This window comes from Delphinus delphis, chromosome 10 (genome assembly GCF_949987515.2).
Source record: "Delphinus delphis chromosome 10, mDelDel1.2, whole genome shotgun sequence".
Taxonomy (NCBI): domain Eukaryota; kingdom Metazoa; phylum Chordata; class Mammalia; order Artiodactyla; family Delphinidae; genus Delphinus; species Delphinus delphis.
This window is the reverse complement of record NC_082692.2, coordinates 52,816,076-52,839,004: the sequence shown is the minus strand read 5'-3', so window position 1 is coordinate 52,839,004 and position 22,929 is coordinate 52,816,076. Positions and strand designations below refer to the sequence as shown.

At 34.7% G+C, this 22,929-nt stretch overlaps 1 protein-coding gene across 13 annotated transcripts in view; it reads left to right on the top strand.

The window, feature by feature from the left end:
- CLASP2 (cytoplasmic linker associated protein 2) overlaps positions 1-22,929 on the top strand; it is a 177,766-nt gene that overhangs the window by 106,348 nt on the left and 48,489 nt on the right. For 3 of the 13 annotated variants that reach the window (XM_060022114.1, XM_060022112.1, XM_060022122.1), the window contains 8 exons: positions 4,165-4,188; positions 6,289-6,306; positions 8,768-8,869; positions 14,541-14,711; positions 15,270-15,377; positions 19,044-19,106; positions 20,072-20,178; positions 21,844-21,867. In XM_060022114.1, the coding sequence (XP_059878097.1) occupies positions 4,165-4,188; positions 6,289-6,306; positions 8,768-8,869; positions 14,541-14,711; positions 15,270-15,377; positions 19,044-19,106; positions 20,072-20,178; positions 21,844-21,867 (617 nt within the window). The remainder of the gene's footprint in view (positions 1-4,164; positions 4,189-6,288; positions 6,307-8,767; positions 8,870-14,540; positions 14,712-15,269; positions 15,378-19,043; positions 19,107-20,071; positions 20,179-21,843; positions 21,868-22,929) is intronic. The other 10 variants (XM_060022116.1, XM_060022113.1, XM_060022123.1 and 7 more) reach the window with 5 other exon arrangements.

Below are 22,929 nucleotides of genomic sequence, written 5' to 3'. Positions count from 1 at the left end.
TGTAAGAGCTAAAACTATAAAATGCTTAGAAGAAAACACAGGTGTAAATCTTCATAACCTTGAACGATGCAATGTTTTCTTAGATACTACACCAAACACAAGCAACCAAAGAAAAGCTAGATAAATTGGACTTCATCAAAATTAAAAACATTGTGCTTCAGAGGGCACCGTCAAGAAAATGAAAAGACAACACACAAAATGAGAGAAAACATTTGCAAATCACATACCTGATTAGGGACTTAACATCTCAAGTATATAAAGAACTCATAACTCAGTAACAAAAAGGCAATTCTATTTATAAATAAGCAAAGGATTTGAATACATATTTCTTTAAAGATAATATACAAATTGCCAATAAAAGCACATGAAAAGATGCTCAACGTCCTTAGATATTAGGGAAGTGCAAATCAAAAGCACAATGAGATACCTCTTCACACCTGCTAGGCTGTTATCCAAAGAATGGACAATAACAAATGCTGGTGAGGATATGGAGAAATTGAAACCCTCATACACTGCTCCTGGAATGTAAGTGGAGCCACTATGTGAACAGTTTGGCAGTTTCTCAAAAAGTGAAACATAGAGTTAGCATGTGACCCAGTGGTTCCACTCCTAGCTGTATACCCAAGATATGTGAAACATATGTTCTCATTAAAACATGTACACAAATGAATGTTCATAGCAGCATTATTCATAACAGCCCAAAAGTGAAAACAACCCAGATGTCCATCAGCTGGTGAATGGTTAGGGAGGTATGTGCATACAATGAAGCAGAATATTACTCAGCCATAAAAAGGAGCACATTACATAAAAGTGAAATACTAACCCATGCTCCAAGAGGGGTGGAACTCGACAGCATTATAAAGTTAGACACAAACAGCCACATACTGTATGATTCCATTTACATGAAATGCCTAGAATACGTGAACCCACAGAAACAGAAAGTAAATTAGTTGTTGCCAGGGGTTGGGAGTTGGGAAAATAGGGAATGACATCAATGGGTATAAGATTTCTTTTTGGGGTGATGAAAATGTTCTGGAATTAGATATTTATGAGGGTTGTTAAGTCTTGTGGATATATTAAAAACACTGAATTGTATACTATGAAAGAGTAAATTTTATGGTACATGACTTACACATTAATTTTTTTAAGTGGGGAAAATGGAAAACAGAAATACAACATTCATCCTGAGTCTTAAAAATAAAACATTATATTTAGTATCCATTATTTTTTAGTACCAGAAGAAAATACTGAATTTGAAATGTTTTAATATGAACTCGAAAGCCATTTGCAGCAATTCTTTTTTTTTAATTTTTGAACGCGCCACGCAGCTTGTGGGATCTTAGTTCCCCAACCAAAGATTGAACCCAAGCCCTCGGCTGAAAGCGCAGAGTCCTAATCACTGGACTGCCAGGAAACTCCCAGCAGCAATTTTTTTTTTTCATAAGAAAGTCATAATAGTGCCATGAGATTGCTTAATTTGTTTCTTTTGGTTCTTTAAGGTTTGAATGGCATGTTTGCTTCTTTACAGAAGGGAAAGGTGTCCCTCTATCCTCTTTTCTTCATCTGGCCCAGGTTCACACTCAGGCACAATGAGATACTTGTCTGTGCCTCTCTCCAGGGCTTAGAGAATAGATTTTCTCATTCTTTCTATTTCTGTCTTTTTTTCTTTTTCTTCCCTCCCTCCCTCCCTCCATCTGCCCCTCCCCCCTTCCTTCCTTCCTCCCTTTTTCTTTCTAAACCCCCTTCCCCCCCTTCCTCAACTTTCTTATACAGATGTGACTTGTGTATTCTTTGTTTTCTTCTCTTTGAGCCTTGTTTATCATGGCTGAACATTTATGGATCCGGAGATATATGCCTCTATATTGAAAGAGTCTCTCAGTGTATTGGTAGGTTGCTAAAGGATGAGCAGCTAAAAGCTCGTTGAGTTTTATGCATTTTGAGTTTGAAATCCCTGAGACATCAAACTGGAAGTGTTCGGAGGCATAGTAGTATATGAAAGAATTACATACAGTGGTAGAGAACTCAGGAGAGAGATCTGTGCTTGAGATTAGATTTGGAAGTCATTAGAGGATTGTTCTTACTGTAATCTTCTGTAATTAAGGTACTGTAATCTTTAAATATTAAACTCAATACATTACTTAAAGCAGTTGCCACAGGATTTTTCGTCCACTGAAGTGCTGAATCCTTTGGCAACGGGGATATGATGAGTGTTTTGAGGTTTACCCTTGAAAACTTTATCCTGAAGAGTAAGCTTGGTATGATGGGAGACAGGAATTTCTGTTAAGGAAACCTTGATATATCTATGCATATTTATGAATATTTGTTCTCAACAACTAGGTCTGTGGGATTGCTTAAATGAAAAAGAAAATAAATGTTTTCAGTTGGAGTCATGTGGACAGAAGTCAGATTTCAGTTGATTGAGGAAGAAGTTGGAAGGAGAATCTGTATAAATTATTCCTAGGCTTAGTGGTTGAGAGGAGATGAAAGAAGATTGTAGGAATTATCCGTTGTTAAAGGTTAATGAACTTCTTGTTTTTTAAAATTGAGGGAGTTGAATATGTTTGCATACTAAGAGGGTAGAGTCAGTAGAGAAGGAAAAGTAAAAAATGGAAGAATAAAAGGAAATTGTTTACGGTCAAAGTTCTTATGAGAGACATGAGGAATAGGATGTATAGAGAAGAGCTGGGGAGTTAGCCTTGGATGTGGAAGGGTCATCAGTTTCACTGAGGTAGAAGGGAAAGAAATGAAGGAGGTAGATTCAGATATATTTTGGGCGGGTGTGCATTAAGAGCCATGTAATGGGGAGGTAGCTATGTCTTCATGTTTGAGGAATCAGAGTCAGGACACTGAGCTAATAGAAAGCAGGGTGTCTGAGAGGTGGCTTGAGGTTTGGAATAGCAGTTCAGGAGGCACAAGAGGAGGGGCTCTCTTCTGGGCTTCCTGCAACCACCCACACATTGAGAAACTCACCAGAGAACTCACTGGACTGTTAGCTGTACTCATGGCTGAGGTTTATTATAGCAAAAGGACACACAGCAGGATCAGCAAGGGAAAAAGACTCATCCGGTAGTCTGGAGTCCAGGCACAGGCTTTCAGAGTTATCCTTCCCAGAGGCGAAAATGACAGGCTGCACAGAACATGCTCCTTCCTCCAGCAATGAGTGTAGAACATGTGCATAGTGTTTCTGTCCAGAGAAGCTTCCTTAAGACTCAGAGTCCAGGGTGAGGGTAAAAGGGCGGTCATTATGCAAGCACTCTGCTGCACAACCAGCCACAATTACCAGAATTCCGTACTCCGAAAAAGATAACAGGTATTCCCCATAAATCACATTGTCTGCAAAAACAATTCAGGCAAGTTGGTATAGCAGGAGTTCAATACCCCGTTCCCAACACTCAAACACACAAAACAACCTCATCATTGATAAAATTAGGATCCAAAACTAAATTCCCAAAGGCCAGCTAAGGGCTAGCCCTGTAACTAGGCTCTTCTTAAGAGTATCAGACCTGGTTTATTAACACTTTTCTGCACAGTCACTAAAGGCCAAGCCTGATAATTACCCCAGTTTCTAGTAGTGCCAGTATGCATGACTTCTTGGTTTTGTAATTTTCTCTATTGGGGACCTCAAAGTAGCGGGGTAGAGAAATTTAGTTGTTAGATTTATCCATATTTCAGGTCTTAAAGGGACTGAAAGTACTAAGAAAGGATGGGGTGAGGAAGCAGCAACGCAGTAGACAGAGGATAATGATGAGACAGCTAAATTTAGAGCAGAATTTGGGGGTGTGCTCTAGCCTATAGAGGAAAAGAGAAAGCAGGGCAAGGTGACTCTTAGATTACGAGAAACTCAACAGACCCAAGCAAATGGTTTGTCTGATGGTGCAGGGGTCCAAGGTTGGGACATGGGCTTCTCTAACTTATTTAGCTAGTGAAAATCAGACTTATTGTCCATTCAATTCTATATATATTTTTTTTTGGGGGGGGGTATTTTTATCTCACAAAGAAACCTCGTCTTGTTTAATCTCCTAGTATGTTTTAGTTGAAAACAAGCTTCATATATACGTGTGTGCTATGAATTCTGTGTTCTTAAAAATAATGTTTTCCAGGGGTTATAAAATCCTTTTCTAATATACTAAGTTTTGTTCTGTTCTTTGCTTGCTCTTTCATCAGAGGATACTTCTGACAAGATGGATGGTAAGAACTTCCTTTTCTAATACACCTAAAAAATTTTATGGTTCTTGGATTCTACATGATACCTTTGTTCATTCTCTTAAGTTCTGAAAATAGGCTGCTTATTTGGCAGCACTCTTAATGTGAAAATGGCTACGTAATTCTCTGATTGAATTTTGGGTTAGACATATCCATTTTGGGTTTCTCAGTTTACTCAAGTACTAGGTTACTGTTTGTTATAAGTTAAATCAATTTTCTTGATTTTTTATACCTGAGCTCTTAGAATATTCTTGATTTCTTAAGTCTTTCTCTGAAATATTAGATTCAGAAGAAGGGAAAGGAATCTCATAAGTCACTTGATTCAGTTCTGTAGTTTAATAACTCTGATACAGAGAGAGACAAATGACATATTTTACAGATTCATATGGTTATTTATGAAAATGAAATGCAAGTCACAGATGCTGTCTTTCAGAGAGTGAGTTTTAAATTAACATTTAATCAAAATTGAACTTACTTTGAGCTATGCCTTTTTTTTTTTTTTTTTTGTGGTACGCGGGCCTCTCACTGTTGTGGCCTCTCCCGTTGCGGAGCACAGGCTCCGGACGCGCAGGCTCAGCGGCCATGGCTCACGGGCCCAGCCGCTCCGTGGCATGTGGGATCTTCCCGGACCGGGGCACGAACCCGTGTACCCTGCATCGGCAGGCGGACTCTCAACCACCGCACCACCAGGGAAGCCCTGAGCTATGCCTTTTTAATTTCAGTATTTAGTTTATCTTTAGTTGCTTGATCCAGTGTGGTAATTTTTATCTGTATGGTATTCTTGTCTAACACTAGACTGTGTATTATCCACACTTGCCCTTCACTTCATCAGATACCATAATGTTATCTAAGAACTTGAGCTTTTTTATAAGAACTTGTAAGAAGATCCTGAATCTGTAAGTCACAGTATGAGATCTAGGGAAAATGGAAAACTATGTTTTTCTGTCAATTATTACATAAACTCTGAAATTGGTATGTCTTCCATTCTGATGAAATGGAAGATTTATTTAATCTTGGGTTGGGTACATGAGTGTTACTTATAATTAGTCTCTGTGCTTCTGTGTGTGTTTAATGTATTTCATAAATTTAAAAAATTATTAAATGAAAGAAAACCTAACCAAGAGATAGTTTCTATATTTCAAACCATTCAATATCACTTCTAACACTGAGATTCTAGATCCTTTAAAAACAAATTATTCTCACATTCCAGATCAAAATGTTTTCTTTTTTGGGTCAGAAACATCAGCCTATTTGAGGAATCACCTATGTTATGTGATGTGTTACTCTCACTGATGTTTAATCCTGTTTTTTTAAAAAAAAAATCTATATACACACACACGGAGAAACATCTGTTATTGCCCTATAGTAGTAGTGAGTTTTTTTTTTTTGGCCATGCCGTGCAGCTTGTGGGATCTTAGTTCCCTGACCAGGGATTGAACCCAGGCCCTCAGCAGTGAAAGCGTGGAGTCCTAACCACTGGAGTGCCAGGGAATTCCATTTACTTGATCATTTTTGCTAGTTTTCATTGACATCTTAGGGAGTACAAGAATTTTTGAATAAATAGCTAATGGATTGATAGGTCTTTGTAATGCTTTGGTGAAAATACTGGGTTAATGAGACCTAGGTCATGGATTTGATTCCCATGTTTGTCAATTAGTTTTCTAGTTCTTTTATGGACTACCTTTTGAAAATGCACAGAAAGAATTCTTACATTGGAAAGATCTATAAAAATCTTCATTTTGGAGAGAGCAATGAAAGTTGCATCTTTCTTGAGTAATTAATTTCTCTAATTTTCTTCACCATTTAAAATTTTAAGTATGAAGTATAGCAGATAAATGTGTTTGTTACAGAATTTTGCTATTTTTAATTGTCTAGTTTTAACCTTTTTTGTGCTATGAGTCATTAGGTTACCTCAAATTTTCTTTTATCTCAAAATGAATCTTTTAAAAGCTAATTTAAGGCTATCAAACTAGAAATTTTTTCTTTTGCCCTTTTGTTTTCGTTGGGTGGGAGGCACGAGGAAGGTTTTAACATCAGCATTGGCAGACTTTGTTGAAATGTTATTGTTTTATTTCTCTTATTTAGGAACAGCATCTGAAGATGGTAAGAATTATACATTTTGTTAGTAACACAAATACCTCTACATTAATATTTTCATTGGTAGGAATTAAATATTAAAAACTAAAATAGGCTAATTTCTTTGCAAATCTATATAATTTGCGAGCTGTGGTAGCTTTTACATTTCATGTTTGGTTGTGTTAGTTATACATGTGGATTTTTTTTTAATCCTTCATCTTGGAGTTTTGCTTTGTATCTTGCATCACCTCATGCTAGAAAAACATAAATGCTTAACATGTTTAATAATACCTAATATAAAGTTACATAGTTTCATTTTTTTCTTGTAGTGACATTGATGCTTTTATTTTGTGTTTTTGGTTTTTAATTTATGCCAATTCATTTATACTTTGAGAGTGCACGTGCCATTGCTTTATCGTCTTTAAATATCCTCAGCATTTAAATGCATTTATTTTGTCAGCTTTTAAATGTATCTTTGATTTTGAATCAGTGACTGGAGAATTGCATATGAGTTGAATTTGGGATTACAAAAACCTTGCTAGGTATAATACTTTATTTTACTGAGCCAGTTTACCTTTTAAAAAATTATTTATTGCTTTTGAATTTGTAGAAAGGAAAAAATTCAGTTTTTATATTTATCCTGCCTGAAGGCTGTCTTATTAAGCCTCTGATATGAAACACATTTTTTTTTTCTAAATTTTACATGGATGACATTTTCTTGTGATACACAGTTAAGTAGATTTAACATTTTGGAGGCCTCATACTTACTCTGATATATTTGAAATATTTTCATATTTTCAGTTTTAAATTAGAGTACTAGTTTCTGGCACTGTGGCATTGTAATTTAGAATGGTAGTATCAAAATACTTAATTTATCCTAATTTCTTTGTTGTACTGGATACATTCTGCATTTCAAAAATAATAATTTTTTTCTATTTTACTTCTTAGTCAGGAGAACATTGTGTCCTATTCTAAACAGACTCTGTAAAAGGGTGAAAGTCCTGAATTATGGGCTTTTTAGGGGCCTCAAAGAAGTTGATAGAATGCTAGGATCTACCAACTGTGCTTCTCCTTTTGCTTCATTTTATTCCTAGTTCCTAATTATTCTCTTATCTTCCCTCACTCATTTCTTAATTTTTCCTTACTCTTTACTGTATGTTTTCCTAATTAATATTGCCATATCAGGCTAGCCCCTATATTGTTGGGGTTTTTTAAAATTTATTTTGTTTATTTATTTTTGGCTGCTTGGGTCTTTGTTGCTGCGTGTGGGCAGAACTAGTTGTGGCGAGCGGGGGCTCCTCTTCGTTGCGGTGTGCAGGCTTCTCATTGAGGTGGCTTCTCTTGTTGTGGATCACGGGCTCTAGACATGCAGGCTTCAGTAGTTGTGGCACGTGGGCTGAGTAGTTGTGGCACACAGGCTTAGTTTCTCTGCAGCATGTGGGATCTTCCCGGACCAGGGCTTGAATCCGTGTCCCCTGCATTGGCAGGCAGATTCTTAACCACTGCACCACCAGGGAAGTCCCCAGCCTCTATATTGTGATTGCCCTAAAAGTTGTGACTTTTAACTAAAAAGTATTTTGAGTCCTTCTTTATGATCATGTTTGGTATTGGTTCTGATTTGGTAGTGATTGAGACTGTTGCTTGAGAATACCAAAGTACCTGCTAGTAATATATTTTTGTTTTTTCTAATGACAGTTTACTTAAGCACTTTGGTAAGCATTATCTCCTTTGGTTCAAGAGCTCTAGAAACATCTTGCGTCTTGGTTTTGTGGAGGGGGATGAGGCAGTAGTAAGAGAAGAAAGGAACGCAACTTGGAGGTAGAGAAGGAAATGTGTGTAGAAAAGTGCCATCTCTTTGAGGATTGGTATTTCCTCAAATAATTTTATAAATGAAATTGGTTAGTTGGAGGAAGAGAGGAGTAAACGTGTCCATGTACACCTGTAGTAATCTCATGTTTAGCACAGGATATAAAAAGATGAGATATTTTACCTAGTATTATATCTTCTTGCAGATCTCTTTAGAAGTACATTTTCAGTCCGAAAGATTGTTTGGGTTGTTGTTTCCACGATTAGCTTGTATATTAAACTACAGGGTGGATTTGAGAATAAATTAAATTTCATGGAAACGGAAATTTTAAAATTGGAACTACCAATTAAGAATAAGTGCATGCCTGTAGTAATTATCTTAATTATAACTCTACTTTACTGGACCAATAATATCAAACTGAGAATGGAGATCTTTAGTTTGATTTTATTCTTACACGTAAAGGAAAGTTAGCTTATGGTGCAACACGTAAAAAGCAGTATGTATTTTTAAAATTTTAAGAGAACTATAATCTTATAATCTGTAAGTGAAGGTTACATTATTACAGAATTTAACAATACTTGAAAAGCACACCCAATTAGAAAATTATAGTGAGATTTTTTTCCTAATTACTAAATATTATAGAAAAAAGTCTTTAATTATGTAAATAATTTTATTCCTTAGGCCGGGTGAGAGCAAAGCTTTCAGCACCACTTGCTGGTATGGGAAATGCCAAGACAGATTCCAGAGGAAGAAGTCGAACAAAAATGGTGTCTCAGTCACAGCGTACGTATTGCCTATTAGTTCTCCCATATTTCTAATATGTTAGGATAAGCGTATTCCTTGTATGTTACTGTGTGAAGAGATTGACCAGTGGAAAAAGACAAAACTAATTTCAAAAAAGACAAGCCACATACTGAGTTCTTGTTCTGTACTTTAGGTTCATCATCACCTGACAAAAATGAAGGTATTTTTTTTTTTTCAATGTTTTGGGTCAGTTGTTGTGCATGTTTTGGAATTTTTGGAGTGGGTGTTGTCTTGTCTTTGGTGTGTTATTAGGGCTGCATCATTGATATCTGCACTTAGTAAGAAAAACTTCATCTGCTATACAGACTTTTGCATGGAGATATTTTAAATAGCACAAATCTTTTAACATTAAGGTTTTCACAGTCTACTCAGAAACTTGTAAATGTGGAAAATTGTGCTTTTTAGAGGCAAAATAATTGCCATACGTTAGCATCAGATCTGGTTGCATCTAGCTAATGTTGTTCAAGGGCAGATATGTGGTATCTTTGTACTCTCCCTAAAATCTGTTAGAATGAAGTTAGCATTTTTGGCAGCTATATACTGATTCATAAAGAGGAAACAAATTGAAATGACCAGTTTTGTTATATTCCTTTTTAAATTTAAGATTTATGTTTTTGCTATTTCATTGGAAGCTGAGTTTCTCATAAGCACAATTATTAAAAAGCACAATTTTGAATTCTAGGTAAAATGAATGATCCATTCCTATATATTCCAGAATAGTAATATATACACTTAAGGCATAATTAATTTCAAAGAGTTCACATTCCTTCTTTATCAAGAGATTTTCCTTAGCACATACCTCTTAGAACAGGAATTTTTTCTAGGGAGGTAATTCTGGGGTTCTTCTATATACTTGGCCACTTTGGAAAGAAATAGATATAGCTATCTTCCACTGTTGTTTAGGTGACTCTTCCAGGATATAGATGCCCAATTTGTCTGTTTTTTTAACTTGATTCTTGAATCGTCGAATCAGGGAAAGGAGCTGGGCTTAGAGGGGGTCAGGGCAGTGATTAGACGAGTCCGGCCTAGCAGATTCTCCTCTTTCCAAAGTCAAAAAATCTAGACAGAGTAATGATGGGAGCACTCAACAGGAGTCCTAAAAATAAGCAGAAATCCTTAGTAAAATTGGTTTGCAAATTGAGGGTTATTTACAAATAGGAAGACATGGCAAATGCCCTCTGGGTGAGAGCTCTTCTCCCAACCAAATTAGGAATAGATCATACCACATTCTTCCCAGATCTTGTGTATTTTTAGGGTAACTGTTAAAGTAACTTAATCTTTAGCAGTATAACATAGTAGTTTAGAGCCTTGCTATTCCAAATGGGGTGCCCAGACCAGCATCAGCATCACCTGGGAAATGTACAATCTCATGCCACCACAGATCTACTGAATTCAGTCTTTAACAAGATCATCAAGTGATTTGTGTTACAATCAAGTCTGAGAAGTATTGATTTAGATCATGGATTTGATCCATGGCTTTTCCAGGTTATTTAAAGTTGCTGTATTTCTATATACTTCTACTGTAACCAGTAAAATGAAGAGGATAATCTCACAGGATTGTTGTGAGAATTAAATTAGTATTTTGCCTGAGCACAAAGTATGTGCTATATATTTTAGCTGGTGAAATTGATGTCCTTGTTTTTCTTAACCTAATGTCAACTGAATTTTATACTCCTATTGTGCACTTCTTTGTTGTTATTTCTTATGGACTTCAGGAAGCAAAAATAACGGTGAAGTTAGGAAATTTAAAGCAGAAAGAAAAATAAAGGTAGCAACCAGAAACTGTCTGTATACAGCATCTTAATGATAAAACAATTTTATATGAGATATTTTACTGAGTTCTAAAGTAATACTAAGACTGAACTCATGGCAGAGATTCAAAGTGCTTTGTGTATGTTTTTTTAATATATTACTTAAGGAACTCCCTTTTAAGTGTATTATAACTACTGATCACTTCAAGAGAATATAGAATAATTTTTTTACATTTGGTTTTTCACTTTGAAACCCAATCCACAATACTTGAAATCCTCTCCTAGAGTGTGAGAACATAATGATAGATTTTTAGACCTAGTAGGATTTTAAGATCAGAAGACGTTCCCACCATAAAATCACTTAGATTTTAAATCATATTGGTGAGGTTTTTGTTTATCTGCCTGCTTATTTATTTGAATGACTGTTTTTTTCATTTCAAATTCTTTTGAAAAAAGATATTGTGGCCTTGTATAATTTGATGCAAGTTTCTTTACACATATTTGCACAGAAATATTGCTGTGCTCTCCATCTTCACTTTGCTTTTAAGTAATTCATTAGGGTTTGCATGGTCTTTTCCATATTTTTATATCACCATTTAGGAAAAAAAAAATCTCTTGGGTCAAAGCAGGTATGTTCTGATGGCTAACCAAAAATAAATAAAAACAGACCCAGTGGAGAGACTTCCAGACTTAAATGTTTACGTAAAGATTGTGTCTTTTGTTGTTGGTAGTGACTGATAACGTACAAATGATTGTACAGCCTGTCAGAAATTTTGTCTCTCCACCCCACCCCTCTACTGTTTGGTTTTTTTCCCCTGTGTGTCTTAAGAAAGATAAAACCTGTAGCTTTTTCATTTAATTTTTCTTCAGCTAGAAGATGTTGTTCTTCCTTACCTGTAGTTTTAAATTAAATGTTTAAATTATAAAAATTTAAACATTTAATTATTTAGATTTTAGACTATCAGTAGAAGAAAAGCTGAAGAATTTACATTTACTTTTGCACCTTCATTTCATCTGCTTTGTACATGAGTGTCTGATTTCAGTTTATCAGCTAAAAACTACTAAATGTTCTGCTTTTGTTACAGACATCAATGGTTTTGGGATTTTTTTTTAAAGTTTGCTTTTTTTCCTTTAGAATTTTTTATTTTCTAAGAACTGATTAAAGCCTTCTTATTTCCATCTGCTATTCATTTTAAATCTGCTTCTTCCCTCTTCATGGATTATAACCCTTACCCTAATTCTGCCTTTACACTTGTTCAGGATCACAATCTGCTAATACCATTGGTGGTAAGAATATATAGACTTTATGTGTGCATCTATTGTTTGATCACCTATTTTCATTATCAAGAATGGGTTCTATTCAGCAGAAATTCTTAACATTTAATATTATATCATTCTGTAGCCATTATTGGGGTAAAAATCACCAATTATGATTTTTCTTTGACCTGTCCTTATTTATTACCAAAACCCTGGGTTTTTAAAATTATCCATGTTGATGCCACAGATGTAAACATTCAAAAACGAAGGAACTTTAGTAATGCCTTGAAAACATCTCATAAAAAGTATAAAATGGTAATTTGAAAACTTTAGGCAGCACAAGAGAAATTAGATATCTAATTCCAAACTTCATAAATTAGAGTATTTTCTAGTAGCATGCTATTCCCTAGGTACATCATACTCTTTTTCATCAACTGTGTGGTTTTTCTAGAAGAAATAATTAGCCTTGGTAGTTCTTTTGCTGGGGAAAGAGCCTTGATATTTTCTTCTAAGTATAAATAATTCCAAAATGGGTTGTAGGCACTGTAATTAACTCGCTGTTGGTTGGGGCCGGGGCGACCATTGGAGAAGAGCGGGTAATGATTAACACTGCCAATTTTATTTCCCAGGAGAGGGCATGAATGAATTTAAATATATAGAGAGTGAGCTTGCATAGTTTTGATAAAGTCAATAAATCTAGAATAGGTAGCGTGATTACTCTGCTTCTATACTATATGTTTCCTCTCTGCTGAATAGATCCACATTTCAAGGAATTCTCCAGACTCCTACCAACACTGTCGCCCCCTAAACTTACATTAGTTTTAACAGAATAACGTGTTGTATGTGTTCAGTTCATAATTTATACTTTTTATATTGTTGCAAGTGTTCCCATAAAATATTCCATCAGCTTATCTTGCATTGTGAGTTTGTAGCATGTTGGGTGTTTGGGTGTTTTGGTGTGTATGTTTAGTTTAGATGCTGCATGGAGAAAATAGGTGCCTTGTGAGTATCTCTAAGGTTATAACTGAAAGAAACTTGATTTAAAGATTCTTCATCTGAAATATCATGAAACAATTCAAATGACTCATCATTTTAAAGTACACTTGTATAATTTCCCTGCAACAATTTAGAATTCCTTCTACACAGATAGTAAATTGCTAACGTCATCGTAAACATTGATTTGTTTTACAGTATTGCTATAACCAGCGGAAGATGAGTTTCATTTTGTGTGCTAATAAAGTTTAGGAATTAAGCATGAGTTTAAATTGTATTCAGGAAGACCATGCCAAGAAAACGGTAGCCAGGGTCACAGATCAGCAGCCCATGAACCACATTCAGCCTGCCTCTATTCGTGTATTATTTGGTCTACACAACATAATAAAAATCAGGACATGTCAAAGCTTTCATTTAAAAAACAAAAAAGTCCCAAAATGTAGCCAGTATTACCTCAAGACAGAGCTGGCTTGAACTAAAATGTCACCACTCCCTGCCTTACATTCAGCACTGCTCCCTGGTTGATGTTCCCTGCTTGTCCCCATTGGCTTTGACTCTTTAATCTTTGCTCTGTGCAAGTGAAGTGTCATTGGGTAAGATTATACCGGGTGAGCAGTGACTGTGGAGAAGTTCCCAGCAAAGAGGAAACGTTGCTTTCATGACGTTTTATTTAAGTGCAAGTTTAACTTTTATAATGCTACCATCCAGAATCTAGAGTTAAATTATACTTTGGAGTTATCTAGTTCATTTTCCTTTTCAATGCAGACAAAAAATATTTTGATTGACAAGGAGCTTATCCCCTTAAACACTAACGCGTGCAATTCTAGTTTAAAAGCATGTTTCTTAACTTTTTTTTTAACTCTTACCCCAATCTCTGAGATTTTGTCCAGCTCCCTTTCTCTGTCCCTGACCACGTATCCTTTGTCTTCCAAGACTGAAAATCACTAGTTTAGAAAGGGTCTGCCTTCTTTGACATTTATTTGCCCTTTAGTTGTGTTTTACCCTCAGTATACATCAACTTGGCAGACTGGCCACCCAAGACCCCTTCGCTATTTGAAGGCAAATAGCAAAATGCAAGTTTCTTTTTCAGCTGGCCTAACTTTGTAAACATTTAAAATTAAATCTTGTAAAAATTTTAAAATATACGTAGTTGCAAGATAACCTTGTTATGCCCATTTAGAGGCATCTCAGCAGGAAGCACATTTTCATTACCATATTCTTAACAAAAATGATAGCAATAATAGAATTATTAATCTTTTCCTTTTAAATATATAGCTTTAATATATAGCATTTTAACATATAGCTTTAGCTGCATGAAATGTATTGTTAGATAAGTTTATTTCTTTGGAAATCTTTTCTACTATTTATGTTCTGAAAATCATAATAGTGTTGTCCTTATTAAACATAACATCTTATACTCCCCAAACTGAAAATATATTTACATGATTTACCATTCAATCCTAGTATGTATAGTATACCTTTTTATTCCAGGTTTTGAGTATATATAAACCTTCCTCAGTCTAACTCCTTTGAACTTAGAACTGCCATTCCATCACAGTTTTCTCAGGTGTACTTCTTGAATTTTTATCCTTTCAACAAGTTCTCTTGGAGTTCATATCTTAACATTTGTATGTGTGTTTGGTGTTTAGCTGGCAGCCGGTCTGGGTCTCCGGGAAGAGTTCTGACCACAACAGCCCTCTCCACTGTGAGCTCTGGTGTTCAAAGAGTCCTGGTCAATTCAGCCTCAGCACAGAAGAGAAGCAAGATACCACGAAGCCAGGGCTGTAGCAGAGAGGCTAGTCCATCTAGGCTCTCAGTGGGTAAGATTTTTGTGCAGAACTTGGGACCTTGTATTTCTTTAGTATTTCAGGCATTGAAGACTTCAATTTAGGCACTTTAAGTTAGAGAAAAACAACTTAAAATTCAAGGACAACTGAAATATAGGTTAAAAATGGAATTAGATATCTTATCTTGAAAGTATAATTCATTTATATTTTAAATCTTTTTATTTTAGAAAAATATCATTTTACTCTTCTAATCACATACAAACTAGAAGACTGTATTCAAGAATTTTAATTGTATTCCTGGTAATGCTTCATCAAGAAAAGTTTCTTCTCAACCTTAGAAAAAACTTATTAGTTTTTAAGAAAGAAAAGAATAGGGACTTATCTGCTGATCCAATGGTTGAGACTCTGCACTTCCACTGCAGGGGGCATGGTTTCGATCCCTGGTCGGGGAACTAAGATCCCGCATGCTGCATGGAGTGGCCAAAAAAAAAAAAAAGAAACAAAGAAAGAAAAGAATAAAACCAAAATATCAAAAATACAAACTCTATCTCCTGTTTACTCCCCTTCTGTGCTGCTGTTGCTTCATACCAGCCCGAAGCAGTCGTATTCCTCGACCAAGTGTGAGCCAAGGGTGCAGCCGGGAAGCCAGTCGGGAGAGCAGCAGGGATACGAGTCCTGTTCGCTCTTTTCAGCCCCTTGGTAAGTGTTTGGGCAGGTGTGAGGCATATTGCTTCACTGTTGTGTTCCTACCATCTGATAACCTCAACACACCCTGGATTTAGTTGATGATTTCTTCAACTGTATCTTTTCCTCTATCTCTTTTCTTTTTAAGGACAGTCAGAAGGAAATTATATGTTTGGGCAATTCCTTTGACATTTATCTGTCTTAAATGAGCAAGTTAGACATTGGATAAACAAATTGCCTTCATAATCAAGTAAATATCATACAGATTTAAACTACAGAATATTGAATTCAAGATTTTTCTTAACAAATCTCCCTATAAAATTTAAAGACAATATTTAAATATTTACTCTTAAGTGAAATATGGACTATTTAGTTTGATAAAAATAAAGACTTTTGTCCTTTTTAGCAGAAATATTAACATTTCACCTTAGATATTTCAGATACTAGAAAGAATGAACTTATTAAAATAGGAGGGATTAATATTTTTACAGTATTTTACAATTTAACAACATTTCCCATGCATTAGCTTCTATCATGTCATTGCTGTGAAACCTGTCTGTCCCTGATTATAGAGATTTTATTATACCCTTGATTATAATACTATATTTACCTCAATTATAAAAATATTAAATGATTTTTAAAAAACTAAATATTTTAGAGTAATTGGAGAGGCAGAATTTTTTACGTTGAAAATCTTTAGAATTTCTGTGTGGTCCTCAGCATTTTAACTAATACTTTGTTTATATGCACTTACTTATAGCCATTTCAGGTTTTTTCTTTTAATTCCATAAAATGTAGGTTACTGTAATACTTAAGAGAGTTGCACTTCAGACTTTGTGATACTTATGTAGAACATAGTTCCACTCATTATTTATTGGAATTATTATTTCCTTCAATAGACACGTTAGTATAGAATTTCTAGAGATTAATTTCTAGTTCTTTGGGCCATTTGGCTCAACCATATCACTACTAGACTATCCTGTACTGACCCTTTGAGCTAGGAACTCAGGCAGGGGTATCCTCAACCCTTGTTTGTGTTCCAGTCCCAGGTGCCAAAGAGTTTCCTTCTATACTCTGCCAGAGGTAGATTTAGTTCATGTACAATATACAGTAGGCTTAGTCTGTAGAGTATCCGTGTATGTGTGTGTATACATGCACACACACATACATATACATATATATATGGTACATCCTCATGCATATGTGTTTAAAAATGAAATAAATCTTACATTTGTATAAAGTAAGCATGCCACCTTGAAGAGTCAAAGGAAATAGAGTGGGTGTGTGATAGTTTAAGAGCATATGTTCTAGGGTCAGATGGCCTGGTTGATACCCCAGCTCTGTAGCTGTTTTATACCTGGGTTTTTCCTTATCTGTAAAGCTAGAATAATAATAGCATGTAGTTCTTAGCATTGCTTTGAAGACACTGTAAAGGAGAGAATACATGAAAACTGTCCCTCAGAGCAGTGTTTACACACGGTGAGCACGTGGTTATCACGGTCATCGTCACTGCTGCAACTGCTCTTCCCAGTCTTCGCCCTGGAACAGTGCTTGCTTACCTACAGTTAGTTGTGTGACACATCAGTGGCAAGGATCTTAGGTTTTTTTAACAGTATAATACTTATATTTATATAATGTACAATTAGTAGAAAATGTGAGATATCGGGAAGAAACAAAAATAGGTTTCTGTACCATTTAAAAGTGTACAATAGTCAGAGATTAGAGGAAATTTATAACCAACTTCTAATTACTTAAAAAATAAACATGTTAATGTGCCTTTTTTTTAAAACATCTTTACTGGAGTATAATTGCTTTACAATGTTGTGTTAGTTTCTGCTTTATAACAAAGTAAGAACTTACACATATATCCCCCATCCCCTCCCTTTTGCTCCCTCCCACCCTCCCTATCCCACTCCTCTAGGTGGTCATGCCTAATTTTTAAAGAGATACGTTGTTTAGTCATTGATCTAGATTTATCTCAAAGCTGCCATTTGGCAATTTAAATCATTTAAATTTTATTATTAAAGGAGGCAGTTTTCCCAATTGTGATGAAACATCCTATTTGGTTTAAAGGTGGTTAAACCTTTTAATCATATAGTTTTAGAAGAATTGAATTTTGTAGCCCTTTATTTACATATGGATGTTGCATAGTAAAGGTAGCAGATTAGTCCTGTTTATTACACAGAGATGAAGATAGCATTCCCAGAAATCAGATTGTTCTTTTCATTCCCATTTTCTGCCATATTTGCCTACATTTTTCTCTTTCTTTATTTGGTGAATCCTTTTGTCACCTCTGACTTGAATATGGCCATTCAGCAGATGAATCCCATAGCTTGCCATTTATTCAGTTGTAACACAAGGCCAGCATCAGGGTCCTAAAACACCAGAAATAAATCAGGGCTAAACAAAGATGAACTCTGGAACTCACACTCTTAGTTTCCATCTGTTTCTGAAACCCAGATTCAAAAAAAGGCTTACATTATTACAAGCACATGAGTGTTATCTTCAGCCACAGATAGCTATTGATTTCAAAAGGTTTTCAAAATTTTTTCATCTATTAAAGCATTTCCATATTGCTTCAACTCTTCCTTATCATTTTAGAAATTATTCTGTTGGGTAAAATTAAAACTATATATTAGTATGTTTTACTAATGATACCAATCACCTTTCAGGGTCTGTTAAACATTTTATGCAACATTCTCTCTTTAATCCTATCCCTCAATCTTTTTGATCATTTTCTTACTCATTAAGGTCCTGTGGCAAAGGAAAGAGTAATTCATGTAATAAAAGTATTTTAACTGTTCTCATTAATATATCTGAAGCAGAGTAACTTTTAAAATGAGTAATATGTTTCATTAAATAATAAAATGATTTTTTCCTGACTTATTTGTTTGTGTGTGTAAGAAAAAGACTGACTTTATGATGTTATGAAAATCAAGATTTTAAGATCTAAAATTTTAAATATCCGAAATTTAGATTTAGAGAGATGTCATAAATATAAGAAGTCACAAGTTTCTAGGTTTTTTGATTAAATTGTTAATACTCCCCTTTTTTGGTGCTCAAAATATGCTTTGATATTTAAATAATCTACTGAATGCAGAACTTATATACTGTGAACCATTATAGAAAACATTTATGTTAACATAAATGAGGTATGTTATCTTTTAAACAATGTAAAGATGGTATGTGTACTATTTAAGAGCAAAGGCCTTGAAAGACTACAAATACTGAGGTGTGGCCTTGATCAAATTAATTAACTTTTCTCTGTGCTTTAGTTTAGCTATTTGTAAAGTTGAATAGTAACAACTGCCTCACTGGGTTCAGGATTAGAGGAGATGGGATTATTATTGGTTACTATTTACCATAGTGGTTTTTTTTTTGAAACTACAGTGTTCATTTTTTTGTCTCATGCTTGTACTTTTGACATTTCCTTCCATTTGAATACTTACTTTTTTGTCTCCTGTGAGCTTATGTCTGTCCCCTTAGGTGTAAGATCTGTTGTGTGTCAAGGAAGATATTGCAGTGCAAGTGTTCAGTTGCCCTAGTCTAAGGCAATATTCTGATCCTTAACTATTAATAGTAATACCATTGTGAACTAACTCTCCTTGCCTGACTGTAGTGCTGCCACTATTCCTTGTTTCTGTAGTAATAGATGAGGTTTGTATGGTCCTGTTATTCCAGCCTCCAGACACCATTCCAGATCTACTGGTGCCCTCTACGCCCCCGATGTGTATGGGGCCTCAGGTGAAGGATGAGTACATTTTCACTATCATCTGTGCATTCATCTTAAGTTTTTTGTCCTTGTCAGTTTCCATTGAGTAATCATGTTTTAAAATTGATTTGTTTTATTTACATTTAATTTGTTGGAGAATAAGTCATTTGTGGGTTTTTAAAAAAATTTTCCCCCAAGTAACTTTTTTCCCTTTGGCAATCTTATTTGAACATTTTTCTCACTGGAGATGGGCATTTTTCTTTTGTATAACCTAAGTTATGTCATTTTAAAATATAAAAATTGTTTTATGTTCTCAGTTATGTACTTCATCTTTGTATATATGTTTAAAAAAAAAAACCAAAATGGTGGATGAAGTGTTTTAATTGTAAATGATGATATGTTGTAGACAGTAGTTGAGAGGAAGAACCCATCTATGGTTTGTCTTTACATACCTCAGAGTGTCGGGCAATAGTAGGTCCTTGACAAATATCAAATGATACATCTTAGTTACAGAATGAATCAGCCTGTCTTGAAAGAGAAGAGATAATAATTGGAGGGGTTTTCCCTTGTAAATTCCTGGCGTGCCTTCCTTGAGCTCCCTAATCGTTACTGGTTTGAGAATTGATCTTTGTTCTGGGCTACTCTGTGGCTCAAGCAAACAGATGAGATTTGCCTGACTGATAGAGCTAGATTAATTACAGGGCTACAGACTTGCAAGCCCTTAGTTGGCCAGCCATGCTTTCTTCTATCTTCTGGTGAAAAGTATATCATAGCTACTATTCTTTAAATTTACTTCCCACGCACTGTCAGTGATTTTAATTGCCTTTGCCCTTTTATTTGACTAAAAATAAATGTACCCAGAGAATACAGTATTGCTTTTAAAATGCTTTGCCCCATTGGTTTTTTTTTCCTCCTCTTAAGGATCTTAAAGTTTCCAACATGACCCTGTTACATTTATGGCCCTCTCAAAGCTATTTTCCTTCTTCTGATGAATTAGGTCCAGGGTATGGGATCAGCCAATCAAGCCGACTGTCATCCTCTGTCAGTGCCATGCGAGTCCTGAACACAGGTTCCGACGTAGAGGAGGCAGTAGCAGATGCCTTGGTACTTTTCTCCATTTCCTTATCTTTACAGATGTTCCAACTGTGAAACTAATGTATGAGTGAGCCAATCCACAAGTGTGGGAAAGGAGATGGGAAAATTCTTGGTATTAAATCTAGGAAGATCAAATGTGGGCAATGTAAAAAGCAAAACAGTATAATTAATTCTTGATCTTTATTAATTGCCAAATTTTTAAGCCAGGGCCCATAGTAATTGATGTGATGTCAGGAATATAAATATTGGTATTGTTAATATGGTGATGTTTTTTATGTACTGTAATACACTGAGAATAAAGGCAGATAGATTAGTATATAAATATGTACACTACAAGTATGTAATTTCAAGTTTAGCTTAACCTTGGGTATTTAGGGATTGTTTTAGTTTGGGGTACAGTTTTGTTTAGTCTTTATTTATTTGTATTTTCTGAGCTGAGAGAAAGTACACCTTCAAAACAACTTATATTTAAGACATCTTTCTGGCTCTTTGTACCTGACACATTAAACAGTGAGGCTTAAAAACATAATCCGTAGATCTATGATGGTTTGTCAGAAGAGTGCTGTTCAGATATCACTGTAGTTTTTCTCACTTAAAATTATGAAGGAAGTATTAGAAACAGTGATTATAATTGCTTTTTCCTTTTTCCCAAGTCAATTCAACATGATAATTTCTCTTTCAAGTTATGATATTAATCCTGTATTTGAGAAGTAAGCATTTACTCAGTTTTTTACACAGAACTTATAAAGATGTCATCTTTGTTTTGAAATTTAAAAATACATGATGCCTTTTAAAACCACATATCACCTCTTAACCAGTGTTGATACAATATTTGCCACATATATTTGAAAAACAAGTTTTTAAAAATATTCATTGATCATAGCTATAATATATTAAATGTAATCACGTGCAGTTCTGTTCTAACAGTCTGTATGTGCTGAATTTTTCTCTTTACCTTAGCCATCTGATTTTTCTAATCAATACAACTAAGTAGGAACTTTGTTCTCTTGAGCTTGGGACATATTGATCACATCTTCTTCTGGTGATATTAAATTAGTCATACGTTTTAAATTTACTATTCCTCATCAGTGTATTTCTCAAATTATGTTTTTTAGTTTCTTGTAAATGGATGATTTACTAGTTAAATTCTGCTCGCATAAATTTTATGAATTGAATGGATTATTCTTGAACTATTACTTGTTATAAGATGTTGTATTTGATTTATATGAGGAATATTTAGCCACCAGGGCTAAAAGCTGAATCCCAATCATTTGATTGTGAATACTTCCATTATTTGCATAACATAGATATTCCAGTTATAACTATCAGTTTTTAGGAAAAGACTATCCAACTACTAAGTCTAATTGGACCTAGGGAAAATCATAGAAATAAAATTAACTTTGGAAACAACAAAAGGATCCAAATAGGAAGAAGACTTGAGTTTCTTTGGAAAACTGGTTATGGGAGTATTTCTGTAGCTTAGATTTTTTTCTTTGGACTAAAGGATATTGACAAGTTAAAGATATATTCTCCTAATAAGCAGTTCTTATGTATCTATATATTTTAAAAGTTAATGTTTCTAATTATGGGCATTGTTTATGCCTACTTCACTGTGCTGTTTAGCAAAATGTTTTTCATTATTTTCAATTTTTCTCTTTAAAAATCTGCTCTCAGCTCTTAGGAGACATACGGACTAAGGTATATACATTGCTGTTTTCTGACATCTTATGATACCATAACTTTTTTCTTTCCTTCATCAGTTTAACAGATGATAGTCTTCTATAAAAAATTCAAATGGAAGTAATAAAATCCTTAGATACACATCATTTTTCTGTATATATGATTATATGATTATCAGCAGGGAGATAGTGCTTAAACAGAGTGTCCTATGGGGGTTCTCATCCTTTAAGCCTGATTACTTTATACAAATGCGATGATGTCATCGACACTGATGTCTATAACAAAACTGGTCTTGAAGACCAACACAGGAAATACCACATTTTTGCCATTCTAAATTAAGTTGGTGCCTCTAAAATCAATTTAGTGATGGGAATGTCATTATAAAACTATTTTTAATTGAGTTCAAATTATATTTCTTTTAGATCTTAAACTTGGAGAATTTAAGTCACCTGGAGCTGTGTAAAATTATTGTGCTTAAATGTTTCTTAGAAATATCCACTGCTCACCAGCCTAAATTCAAATATCAGGTTCATAAAGATTTATAATTCTTCCAAAGAAATCTCAAATAAGCTATTTATTCTGTCTCATTTCACTTTCAATATTCAAAGTAAAATTAGCAGTTACATTTATTAAATAATAAGCTTCAGTTGTAAAGAAATCAAAGGAATCTAAATATGCTTTCTCATAAATATTGAAATAGACAGTATAGACACATTGGGAAGAACATGGAGGACCCTCCAGGAGCTTGCCTCCTAAAAGGAAGAGTAAGCAAAACAGGCTCTCATCATTCTCTGTATTTTACTTCTCTAGGAAATGTCAGGGTTGCATACAAGAGAAGAAAGAGTGGCAAGACAAGTGATAGTAGAAGTGAAAGGAGAATAGAGGAAAGAGAAGGTTGAGAGACAGAAAAAAATAGAACTTTACATGGGGAAAAATGTTTTTCTGATCCATTGCCCATTTTCTGATCCATTCTCATCCTTTAAAAAGGTAGTAATTTCTTAACAACTCAGAATTTTAGTACAGAGTCCATTCGTTTATACTCTTGTAGCTCTTTTTGGTTTTCCTGAAAAAAGAAAAGGA